General features: G+C 44.0%; 1 protein-coding gene across 1 annotated transcript in view; it reads left to right on the plus strand.

Moving 5' to 3' along the window:
- Nucleotides 1–13,460, plus strand: part of SAGE1 (sarcoma antigen 1) — a 67,961-nt gene that overhangs the window by 31,813 nt on the left and 22,688 nt on the right. Inside the window, 2 exon segments of the mRNA XM_059156848.1 lie at nt 4,778–4,958; nt 7,072–7,165. Coding sequence (XP_059012831.1) covers nt 4,778–4,958; nt 7,072–7,165 — 275 coding nt within the window.

Consider the following 13,460-nt stretch of genomic DNA (forward strand, 5'->3'; position numbering starts at 1 on the left):
CCTGATTTCAAGCTTTACTACAAAGCTGTGATCACCAAGACAGCATGGTACTGGCATAAAAACAGACACATGGACCAGTGGAATGGAGTAGAGAGCCCAGATATGGTCCCTCAACACTATGGGTAAATAATCTTCGACAAAACAGGAAAAAATATACAGTGGAAAAAAGACAGTCTCTTCAATAAATGGTGCTGGGAAAACTGGACAGCTATATGTAGAAGAAGGAAACTCTACCATTCTCTTACACCACACACAAAGATAAACTCGAAATGGATAAAAGACCTCAACATGAGACAGGAATCCATCAGAATCCTAGAGGAGAACATAGGCAGTAATCTCTTCGATATCAGCCACAGCAACTTCTTTCCAGATATGTCTCCAAAGGCAAAGGAAACAAAAGCAAAAATAAACTTTTGGGACTTCATCAAGATCAAAAGCTTCTGCACAGTGAAGGAAACAGTCAAGAAAACAAAGAAGCAACCCGCGGAATGGGAGAAGATAGTTGCAAGTGACAGTACAGACAAAAGGTTGATATCCAGGATCTATAAAGAACTTCTCAAATTCCACACACAAAAAACAGATAATCATATCAAAAAATTTGCAGAAGATATGAACAGACACTTCTCCAATGAAGACATACAAATGGCTATCAGACACATGAAAAAATGTTCATCATCACTAGCCATCAGGGAGATTCAAATTAAAATCACATTGACATACCACCTTATACCAGTTAGAATGGCCAAAATTAACAAGACAGGAAACAACATGTGTTGGAGAGGATGTAGAGAAAGGGGAACCCTCTTACATTGTTGGTGAGAATGCAAGTTGGTGCAGCCACTTTGTAGAACAGTGTGGAGATTCCTCAAGAAATTAAAAGTATGGGTTTTGATTAAAAATTTTTTTTTCATTTGTAAGTAATCTCTTCACCCAACATTGGGCTTGAACACACAACCCCAAGATCAACAGTCCCACCATCCACTGAGCCAACCAGTTGCCCCTTGATGTGCTTTTCACTGTTCTAATGGTATTTTAAATATCTTTTTCTAATTGGATTTTTATTATACAGAAATACACGTTTTTTATTCTTGCTCTTGCATCCAGTAACTTGGCTACTGTACACTTATTAATTCTCGGTATTTTACATCCTTTTGGATATTCTACATATAGAACATGTCCACTGTGAACAATGACAACATCAGTCCTTCTCCAAAATGTATACTTATTATAGTTTACTGACAGTTTTCAGTTCTTCCAATATGTTCTTGAAAACACAGCAGACACCATGTCTTATTTAAAACTCAAGAAAAAAGAGTTGGGTCATCATTAAATAGAACATTTGTGTACATTTTGCATGGGGTGGGGATAAGCTTTCTTAGTTTAAAGAAGTTGCCTTTCATCCGAATTTGCTGAAGATTTTTACCATGAGTAAGTATTCGGCATCAACCCATTTATTGCAATGTCGCTGTGCATTTTCCCCAGTTTTTGCTGTTTATGTAGCACATTTCACGGATAAATTTTCCAGGGTGAAACCAGTCTTCCTTCAAGCAATAGACCCAACAACCCCATGACCTTTGGGTGTTTTTGTTTTTTGTTTTTTGTTTTTTTTTTAATGTCCTGTGTAATTTCATTTGCTAACCAATTGTTGAGGAGTTGTGTCTCTGTATTCAGGAAAGAGATCTGGGTCTCTCGTTTTCCTTTTCTTCCAGTGCTTTTGGTAGATGTTAGTAACACATTTATATTGGCGTCACAAAATGAGTAGGGAACTCACACCCTTTCTTCCCTTTTCTGAAACAGTTTGCATACTGGTATTATATCCATCCGGAATGTCTGAAGCACTCTTCAAGAGAGCCTTTAGGTGTTTAGATTTTCTGTTTCTTCTTGGTGACTTTTGGAATGTTTCCTTGTTCTAGGACAGTGTCTATGTCATCTCAGTTCCCAGATTTACTATAAAGTCACTCTGGGTGTTCCCGCTGTCTTTCACAGAGCTCCCTTCTGAATGCAGGACTCAGACTCCTGCTTGGTGGCTAGTATTGTTTATCTGTGGCTAAATTGTCCTCGATAATCATGCGAAAGAGCCATCTTGGTCTGTTCAGGCTGCCATAGCACCATGGCAGAAACTGGAATGGTGACAGGAACAGAAAAGTGTTGCCTAGGGCTGGGGAAGCTGGGAAACCAGGACCAGTCTGCTGGCACCAGGGCGATCTAGGGAGGTCCGTGTACTAGGGTCAGGCGCCCTCATTCTGCCCTGTTGGAAGGCTTGGTGTCTCTGCAGCTTCCTTTCTGGTTCAAGAGTGGGCCACTGTCTGCACCTCAGCACCCACCAAAGGACGTGGATGCCTCCTGATATCAGCTTCCCTGGGGGGTTGGATTTCAAGACAGGCTGTTGGGGAGACACAAGTGTCAAAACACAGCATAGATCTCACTATAGTCTTTTTGCCTCTTCCTCCAGGGACAGACCTCATTCATTCGCAGCAATGTTTCTTTTCTAACAGAATGTGAAGTTGTAAGCTCCCCCTCCCCATTTCATGTGTCCCACAGAATCAGTCATGTGATGTTTTCTTAGACTTCAATAGTGAGTATTGATCTAGAAGTATGTTACAAACTTTTGGAGTACCTTTTGTTGTGTTGGCAAGAAGTACTTCTTTAATTTCATTTTGTTTAGATATCATAGTCTACATGAAATTAAGGATTGGGGTTTTGGTGTCACCATTGCCAATGTTTGCCTGCTTGAGAAGAAATTATGTTCTGATTAATGAATACAGGATTCTATGTGAGGCCATGGTCAAACATATTGGAGGTGGTACCTTTCAATCTATGCAATTGCTGTCTGGGGCCTGAGCCGAGGAAATTGTCACATTCTGATTGATGCCCCCCATAGAGCAAAATGATTGTTGGAGGCGGATATGTGCACAGAAGGATTCCATCACAGCAAACCTTAGGACTTCTTGTGGGAGTGCTACAGAAGGATATAACCTCATTCTTCTGCTACACAGGACTTGAGTAGCAGGTAACTGAGGAGCACTGGCAGCCACTTTGCAATCATGAGGAGGAGCCAGAGCTCGGATGACGTGGCTTCAAAATGCAGAAGAGAAACCTGGGGAAGGGACCAGTCCCTGGGCCATATTATTGATGGTTTTAGGAACTGGGCAAAGGAACATGACATGGAGTGGAGGTTCCCAACCTCTAGCAACCTGTGGGAGGCAAGATAGTAGAATGTAAGATTGGCAGATATAAGCAGCAGATTACATTCCCAACAGTAGAACCACCTTGGTCTGGTGGACTTCAGTACTGTCCTAGGTTTGAATACCCTTGAATGACCACACAGTAAGGTCTATTTGTTACCCCATCCCCCAGCTGGGGTCCCCTGCTGAGACACCCACCCAAGAAAGCTATGGAAGTCTTAGGACACAGCCATTTTCCTGCTTCTCCATGTGGATTCCTGTGCTTTGCTGCTCAGCACACCAAGCCCCATAGGGGGCGAGAGAGGCATGATCTTCCGGAACTTGCCAAGGGATGTATAGCTAGGATGGGGCGTGTTTCTTCCCAGCTGTGGGTGAGAGGAAACGGCTCCACGCCCTCTGGGGTCCTGCTGGCCTGCTGAGATGCGCCATACCTGGACTGGAGCACACACCACTGTTAGAGGGGAGAAGGTGGGGTCCTGCTCTGGCGGATCCCACTTCTGGTCCTTTTCCTCTTGCCTGACTGTGCTGCCTTCCCTGACCAGCCTGTGTGAGATGCACAAGCAGGTCAAGTTCCTGATGCTATAGCCACATTAACATGAACAAGCCAGGCCACAAGTGCGAATCTTGCACAAGGGGAGTCCCTTCCCATTCAAGCTCTGGCTCACCTGCCTTTCTGCCTTGGACTTCTACAACTTCTCTGGTGTCTGGTGACAGAATGGGCCCCAGATGCAAAGACCTTTCTACAGGGTGGTCACTCCTGGTCAGCAGAGGAAGCAATCCAACTGTAGGTGTAGGCAGAGAGCCCCCAAAGGAGCCACGTGCATGCTGAAGAAATGCCTGGCTGATGGCTCAGGACGCATTGTGGAGGAGGGAAGGTGCAAGATTGTAAGAGCCAGGCCCTACAGGTGGAATGCTTGCATGGTTTCTCATGTTTTTCTTTAAACTCCAGTTAGGTAACACAGAGATGCTATTAGTGTCAGGTGTAGAACTGAGTGATTCCACACGTGTCTGTACGACAGCCGGTGCTCATCACACAAGGGCCCTCCCTCATCCCTGTCACACACATGTCCCCAAGCCCACCTCCCCTCCAGGACCCTGAGTTTTTTCTCTGCACTTAGGAGTCTGTTTTCTGGTTTGCCCTTCTTTCCCTCGCCCCGTGGTCATCTGTTTGTTTCTTAAATTCTGCATGTGAGCAAACTCGTTTGCTGTTTGCCTTTCTCTCACGGACTTACTGTGCTTAGCATTCTGCTCTCTAGCTGCACCCACGTCATTGCGCATGGCAAGATTTCATTGTTTTTGACAGCAGAGTAATATTCTGCTGTAGATGTACACCATGTCTTCTTTTTCCATTTATCAGTCAGTCACCAGTCTGGCTCTTCCCAGAGTTCAGCTGCTGTTGGCGATGCTGCTGTAAACATCGGGGTGCAGGTACCCCTTCAAATCAGTATTTTTGTGTTCTTTGGGTAAATACCTGGTACTGCAAATGTTGGGTCATCACGTAGTTCTATGGTAACGTCCTGAGAGACCTCTGTCCTCTTTCAGAGTGGTTGCTTTTTTGTCATTAATGGAACATGTTTCTTAATGCTCCTCAGGAAGTGATGAGTGATAAAGCAGAGGAGTCCGCTGTTGGGCCCAAAATCCAAATGAAACATTGTGGAAAACCCATCACTGAACTTCCATTCAAGAAAAGGCTGACCATGGTGCTGCTTTCAATGAGAGAGGAAGTAGAGAGATCATCCCAGCCTGAGGGCTCAGCCATGTCTTTGGAAGATGGTGAGGATGCCCGTCCTCCACACCCCTCTATGACCAGACCCAGGGCAGCACTACCTCCTGCTCCTCCATGCCTCAGGGTCAGTTCTGATCAAGGTCACTGGCTTTGGGTGAGGCTGCCATTAATTTCTCAGCACACTGGACCAGGTGTTCACTCTGTCCTTCATGGAGACATTCTTGGCTTCCCAAACTCCACACTCTACTGGTTTCCTTTTCTTTTCTGATCTCCTTTCTCTCCTTTAACAATATCATTGCTCTTGAGTCCCACTGTTACACTGTCCCTCATTCCACACTGCCTCGTCACTCAGCAAGTTTCTCCAGGAGCTTCTGAGCTCAGGTCCTGCTTCCCACTTGACCTTGTGTAGCCCATTTGTTTCCATGCACCCAGGGTGACCATGTCCACACAGAAATCAGATCATCACATGCATATCCTGAAACCCACCATTAATTCCACAAGCGCTCAGAACAGAGTCTGAGCTCCCAACACTGGTCTCCATGCCATGCACGACCTGACCTTGCCATCCTCTCCTGCCAACTCATGTCCTCTCTGTTTTATCCTTGCTCTCTCTAACTCTGACCTTTGTTCCATGGCCCAGGCTTGTTCCCTTGTATGGGCTGTGCACGGCCTTCATGGCAGCCAGGCCTCCTCCTGTGTGTGTGCATGGGCCGGCTCTGTCTCCTGCTCCTGGCTCTGCCCAGGGGTCAGCTCTTCAGAGGGTCCTGTTTAAGTAAGGCTTCATGGAGGCTTCTCCTCCTGCTCTTGCTCACATCCTTGCTGACTTCCTTCCTAACACCAAGTCAAAGTGTTTTGTTCCCTTTGTCCATTGTGTGCTTGTCTGCCTTCCCCATGAGGATGTTAAGTTTCATAAGGTTTGTGATTGTCTTTGTCTGTTCTGTCTGTCTGGGTCCTTGCTGATCTCCCAGTTTTTGGCACATGCCTGGCATAAAGGAGGAGGAGTAAAGGCTGTACCGGTGTCAGACTTGGTGTAAAAAGAAATTGACCTCCTGAGACAGAAAAGCCAGGTGAGGAAGCTCATTTATTGACTGGGATCTCTAGTGATTCAGTGCGAGTATCAGGCATCGTGACATCAAGTGACACGTTCAGCTCTTCTGCTTGTAGAGTGCATCAAGGGAACATTGAATCCTGAGTCCCAGGGCTCTGTGAATGTTTGTTGATTAGTTGTATTGTCCAAGTCTGTTTCTGTGTGTATGCGTAGTGACAAGAATAGAAGAGGCTTCTCTGTTGTATTATTTTCATGAGGTCAAATATTCAGTACTGATACATCTAGCTGGTGTATTGTCTTGCTGCGAAAAGAAATATTAGAGACTGTGAAGCACATGGATGTGCGTATGGGGTTGCTGAAATGCCCATCATTGCAGCTCCGCCTTCAGTGAGGTTTCCAGGGGCACCTGCCATTCACAGTATGCACGGGGCGGGGAGGGGAAGTGGTCGATCCCCACCTGATGGCTTCTGGTCAAAATCTGATCTCCAGAGCATGTGAGCGTGGCAGGAGACGGTACTCCACACAATTAGATTCTTTGTGTCCTGACTTAGCCAGGGTCAACAAGGGTGGGCCGATTCACAGACCTGGTAGTGATGCCCTGGTGGGAGGAATCTTTCCCAGCTGTCTCTCTGCAGATGAGCCCAAGGGCACAGCAACGTCTGTGTGGGAAGATGTGCCAGATCAACTGCCAATACCAGTGAAAATCAATATGGAAATAAAAGATCAATTAAAGAAGGAAATTCGACATTTTGGAGGAAGTAAGTAGGATAAGAATTTTTCTCAGTGAAACCACAGGAAGTCTTTTCCATTCTATGATCCAGACTAGATTCCACTCACTTCTTGAGGCTCATCCCTTGCCAGAACTGGGTTTTCCCAATTAGAATGGTTCCTCTTTATCTTGACTGAAATGTCTCAGTAATTTTTTTTGTTCTTTTGTATTTCTTAATTTGTTATTCTATTGGTGGATATGTTGAGATACCTGAAAGTAAGGATGGAACGCACAGGTACTCTGTAACATTCTAGCCCTTGAATGATCACTGAAACTTCAAGATTTTCTACCTTTTCTTTGTTCTTCAGAAATGTTGATGATATTGTTTTTCTAATATCTACAGAATATGAAATAGTCTCCAAATTGCTTGAAGGAGTGCAAGGACCTCCAGAAGTACAGAAAAAATTTTTTGTATATGCCATGAAGGAAGCAGCAAGGTGAGTGCAGGAGGAACTGTCCAGAATCTTTCACAGCAGGGCCAGTGGGCTGCTGGGCAAGGGGTGGATTTGGGCCCTGCCGGACTTTTCTCAAACCCTGATCCTCACTCAGAGTTCATGCTGTCTCCACTTATTTAGATTGATATTATCTGAGTCTCACTAGTTCTTGCAAGCTCAAGGAACCTTCTGTTCACACCCAAGTTTGAGGTGGGCCTTGACCTTGAACTGGCACTCTCTGTATCTACTGGATTGTCCCTTACTGTGTAGGGGTGTTTTCTTTTGTGCTGTAAACTGAGCTTCTCTTCACATTTTTCTATAGAGCATCCTGCAACATAGGTTCTTGGGGTATCATTTGTTTAATTACTTGTCTCATTATTTTCAGATTTAAAAGACGAGACTTAATAAGGCACCTGAAGAAGGTACCAAAAAAATTGTAATCTCTCCGGTTTCTCAAAAAAGATAATGACACTCCAAACTTATAATCCTGTTATCACAATCATCAGTGAGAAGGCAGATCCAGTTGGCTGTCCTGGAGTGTGACCAGATATTGTTGATGCCTCTAGCATGAGTTTGCTGAGAAATTGTCTTCTTGAGGCTAAGAAAAAGCACTGCAACTTCCATGTTACAAGTTTCTGTTAGTAAATGTTGGGTTTTTGCCCTAAGCATTTTGTCTGAATGGCTAAACTGGTGTTTTTCTGTTTCTTTTCCACTGCGTTTGGGGATATTATTAAGTCACCAAGTAAATATTTTTCTTTTCATTGGCATGCTCTGGAACTCACTGGTAGTTATGACTGGGTACTGTCTAACTATTTCTTATTCCCTTTGTCTGGGACAACCTCTCAGCTGGTTCTGGTGCTTGTCTTGAGGGGATGACTCATACCTTAATTCCTGGAGGGTCTGGACCAGTAGGTGTTCTGCCTGGATTGTATTGTTGAAATATCCCATTAACTAATCACAGATACCTGGGAGTACCAAGAAGGGCTCTAGACATTTCACACATACTCCTTATTAGGCCATCTGTATTGGCAATCCAGCTTCCTTTGATAGTCACGTTCCATGTCTCCACACCACAGAGGAATGCAACTTGGGTCTTTGGGCAGTCTCAATCTGCATTGCAGGGGAGTCAGTGAGGTTACATGTTGAAAACAATTCTCCACTTGCTGATCTTAACCTTGTGGGGAAGAGAAAGAAAATTTTGCTCCTAGATACATAAGCAGCAATAATGAGCAGACGTCTTTATGCTGTTATCCTTTGCTTGCTGAAGACAAGAGTTGTGTCTTACGGGAACAGCTCCATCTATCTGACCCTAAGATAGGGCATTCCACTTCCCAGGTTATATTGTCCCCATCGCACACAGCACTGCCACCATGGTCCAACCATAACTGAGGCTTCAGAAGATCATACCACAGTTCAACTGAACCATCATTTCAGGATGATAGGAAACACAATAGCTGTGAGATCCATGAGCATGTTACCTGGGAAGCAAGTTCCATGTTTATAAGTTCCAAGTTTATAAGTTCCATGTTTATAAGTGGAATTCCATGATGTTGGGAAGGAATTTTCTAAGTCCACACATGGTGTTCTACAAAGTACCCTGGGTGAGAAAGAAAACCCCCACCCAGAATAAAGGTGTGTTCATGTACAAAGAGCTGCCCTCTCCCCAGTATTTTTGAAGCAGACCAGAATCATCAATCTGCCACTGGTAGTTAGCTGACTGACCCCGTGGGGGTATGGTACCATAGCAGGTGCTCAGTGTTGGTGTGTGCTGCTGGCAGATGGAGCAGTCATCAGTATCTGCAACACCATGAGTCTTGCTGAGTGGGAGTTCATGTTTATGTTCCATCACAATCTTCATTCCTGCTTCCATGATCATGATGCACCATTACTGTGTGGAAGATGGAGGGGTGCACCTCGGGAAGTATGAGGGTGCTCCTCGGAGCTCAGAGTGGCCTCAGCTGAGAGACAGCAGGGAAATGGGGACCTCAGTGTTACAGCCTTAAGAAACTACACCTGCCAATAACCTGAAAGGGCTTGGAAGTTGTTTCTCTCCATGACTCTCCAGTTAATGACCCAGCATGGTCAACATTTTGACTTCAATTCCATGTGACCCAGTCACGAAGAGAACCTAATCAAGCCTGCCTGGACTTCTCAGCTATAGAACTCTTTGAGAATATATTTATCTAGTTCTAAGCTGTTAAATGTGTGCTGATTGATATGTAGGAATAGAGGTCTAAAATCGGTTGGGCCTGCATATTGGGAAGTAAGAACTGGAAATCACACATGATATTCCTTCTTTTCCAGTCAAGTGGTCACTGGAATGTACGTGAGGTCATATTAGAGAACTTTTTCTTGTTCTGGGCCCCACTCCAAGCTGGTAGGTTTTCAGGTCACTTGAAGATGCGTGCCACACTCCTGTGAGTTCTGTGTTACATTCAGCCCCTGAGGTAAGAAGTGGCTTATTGCCAGCCTTTCAAGCTGAAGCCAAACTCTGGTGGTATTTACTGATAGGGGAAAAACCATTTTCCCCCTCAGTAACATATGCCGGGTACCTTGGCAGATGTTTGATTGCTAAAACAACAAAAGCACACGTAAAACAAGCAGCTGTACTTGAAATATTCATGTGGTGAGGGTTATTATAATTGCCTTTCCTTCTCCAAGGTCTGTCTGTTTCTGGACCAGACATACAGGTAGGTTGCAAGGGATGTCCTAGAATCACGACCTGCCCCTTTCAAATCTCAATGCTATATAATCAGTCCATTCCCTCCAAGGTGAAATGTTGCATTTTCTTTTACTATCTTCATAGGTAGGTAGTTCTCATGGCTTCTACTTGGCCTTTCCGACCATAGCAGCCTTCATTTCACAGGTCAGAGAGCCAACATGGGAATTCTATCATCTTCTGACTCTTCTAACTATACACTCTGAATTAGAGGAAATTAATAACCAGACAGTGGATTCAGGGACCAATTGCTGAGATGGGCTTGAGGTAAAACCATATTGATTCAATGATTTCCATGAGCCATTTCTGTAACCCGTGAAGTTTTAGTTCTCAAATATTAGTGTCAGTTCAGAGCCAGTATCAAATCTTCTCTTACAATTTGGATTACTAACTTTCTATCATGAGTTGTCACCCTATTAATTGGCCACAGGTCTGTTGGGGGAAGGTTGCAATAATGATTAACAGCATAAATATTTGGCAGTGTAGTATGGTCCTTCCTCGAGGGCAAGCCCACAGTGACTTCTGACCAACAGAGAAGAGAAATGCCACCATGGAGCTCTTCACAGATGTCTGGGCTCCCCTTAGAAAGCAATTTACCACAGACTTGGTGACAGCATCGTCCAGATCTCCCAAAGTGAGTGAACACCATCTTATATGGTGAATTCACTCTGATGTTCCAATCTCCTTAAGCCTTTCGCTTTCTTCCTTTGTAGTACACCAGGAAAGATCTTGCATTTCTTCTTAAGTCCTTTGGGACTTTCCCAGTAAACCAAGGGTGGAAGACTAAATGTTTTAGGGGTCCCCCAACAAATTCATGTTGAAATCCTCACGCCCGATTCAATAGTATTAGAATGTGGGATCTTTGGGAAATGATGGGGTCAGTAGGGTGGAGCCCTCATAAGTGGCATTAGTGCCCTTATGAAAGAGAACCTGGAGAGTTCCCTTGCCCCTTCCAACACGTGAGGACACAGCAAGAAGATGGCCATCTGTGACCAGGAAATGGGCCCTCTTCAGACATCAGATCTGCAGATGCTTTGATCTTAGACTTCCCAGACTCCAGATCCATGATAAATACATGTTTGTTTCTTATGCCACCCAGTCTGGAGTCGTTTTCTTAGTGCAGCCTGAATACACCAAGACAGCAATGAAGCAAACAATGAGAGGCTTGCTTAACCCTGAAGCAAAAGCATTTCATCCAGAGTCAGTAACTGTGGTCTGATTCAACTCGATTTTCCTTCTACCTCCACACCCCACTTCAAGGAACGATGCTCATGCAAATCCCCAGTATTTTGTGTATATGGATTTTAAAATGATGGAGATCTTTGCGTGACTTTTCTATCTCTGCAAGTGTCACATTTTGCTTTACAATACATGGCCTGTGGGAATATGAGACTTGTTAAGGGAATTGGAAGGAAAGTGAAGCAGTGGGTGTAGCTTCTGGGGCAGATCAGCAGGGCCCCACAAGGGTGCTACCTCAGGCAGGACCTTCACTGCTTCTCAGGCTAAGGGGAAATAACCTCCTCAGACAGGAGGAAGATTTGCTTCTACTGGCAAATTATCTCACAGAATTTAGCCGTTCAAATTCCTCAGCTTCCTCAGAGTCGGCATCTGGGTCCCACTCCAGGTGTCAGGATCCCAGCCATTACTTATCAGTGCCCTAATCTGAAGGCCAGAGACCTTGGGAATATGAGCATTCACATTGTGTGGTAAGCCAGCCAGTCACAGGACTAGACTTTGGCTAGGGTTTGCCCACATCTTGACCGTGAAGTGACAAGAGATAACTGGAGCCAGTTCACTGAAGCTTTCTGATCCTTATGTGGACCTTGAAGTGGGACTTTCAGGACCTGTGCGTATTTCATCCCTTAGTTCCCCAGTGGATTTAGAAGCAATCATTGATTTCAGTTATACCCCTTATTTGACAAGTGTGTTCACAGGTAGCTTCTAGTTGCTCACATGTACCTTTGCCTTTTATAGGGACTTCATTATAGGTACCCAAATGTGATAATTTGAGACACTTATTTGCTGCTTGCAATGGACTATCAATCCCCATTAAAAACTGGAATAAACGTCACTAAGGGCTTTATTTTTTCCTACATGTTCACAGCTAACACTTCTTTTGTTTTACTTGAGTTATTTAGATTTTAGTAACATTTAAAAATAGAAACAATTAGGATTTTTTATTTTTATTTTTTTTTTATTTTTTTTTTTAAATTTTTTATTTTTTATAAACATATATTTTTTATATACATATATTTTTATCCCCAGGTCTGTGAATCACCGGGTTTACACACTTCACAGCACTCACCAAATCACATACCCTCCCCAATGTCCATAATCCCACCCCCTTCTCCCCAACCCCTTCCCCCCGGCAACCCTCAGTTTGTTTTGTGAGATTAAGAGTCACTTATGGTTTGTCTCCCTCCCAATCCCATCTTGTTTCATTTATTCTTCTACCCACTTAAGCCTCCATGTTGCATCACCACTTCCTCATATCAGGGAGATCATATGATAGTTGTCTTTCTCTGCTTGACTTATTTCGCTAACCATGATACGCTCTAGTTCCATCCACGTTGTTGCAAATGGCAAGATTTCATTTCTTTTGATGGCTGCATAGTATTCCATTGTGTATATATACCACATCTTCTTGATCCATTCATCTGTTGATGGACATCTAGGTTCTTTCCATAGTTTGGCTATTGTGGACATTGCTGCTATAAACATTCGGGTGCATGTGTCCCTTTGGATCACTACATTTGTATCTTTAGGGTAAATACCCAATAGTGCAATTGCTGGGTCATAGGGCAGTTCTATTTTCAACATTTTGAGGAACCTCCATGCTGTTTTCCAGAGTGGCTGCACTAGCTTGCATTCCCACCAACAGTGTAGGAGGGTTCCCCTTTCTCCGCATCCTCGCCAGCATCTGTCATTTCCTGACTTGTTGATTTTAGCCATTCTGACTGGTGTGAGGTGATATCTCATTGTGGTTTTGATTTGTATTTCCCTGATGCCGAGTGATATGGAGCACTTTTTCATGTGTCTGTTCGCCATCTGGATGTCTTCTTTGCAGAAATGTCTGTTCATGTCTTCTGCCCATTTCTTGATTGGATTATTTGTTCTTTGGGTGTTGAGTTTGCTAAGTTCTTTATAGATTCTGGACACTAGTCCTTTATCTGATATGTCGTTTGCAAATATCTTCTCCCATTCTGTCAGTTGTCTTTTGATTTTGTTAACTGTTTCCTTTGCTGTGCAAAAGCTTTTGATCTTGATGAAATCCCAGTAGTTCATTTTTTCCCTTGCTTCCCTTGCCTTTTGCGTTGTTCCTAGGAAGATGTTGCTGCGGCAGAGGTCGAAGAGGTTGCTGCCCGTGTTCTCCTCAAGGATTTTGATGGATTCCTTTCGTACATTGAGGTCCTTCATCCATTTTGAGTCTATTTTTGTGTGTGGTGTAAGGAAATGGTCCAATTTCATTTTTCTGCATGTGGCTGTCCAATTTTCCCAGCACCATTTATTGAAAAGGCTGTCTTTTTTCCATTGGACATTCTTTCCTGCTTTGTCGAAGATTAGTTGACCATAGAGTTG

This window comes from Mustela lutreola, chromosome X (genome assembly GCF_030435805.1).
Source record: "Mustela lutreola isolate mMusLut2 chromosome X, mMusLut2.pri, whole genome shotgun sequence".
NCBI classification, from domain to species: Eukaryota; Metazoa; Chordata; class Mammalia; order Carnivora; family Mustelidae; genus Mustela; species Mustela lutreola.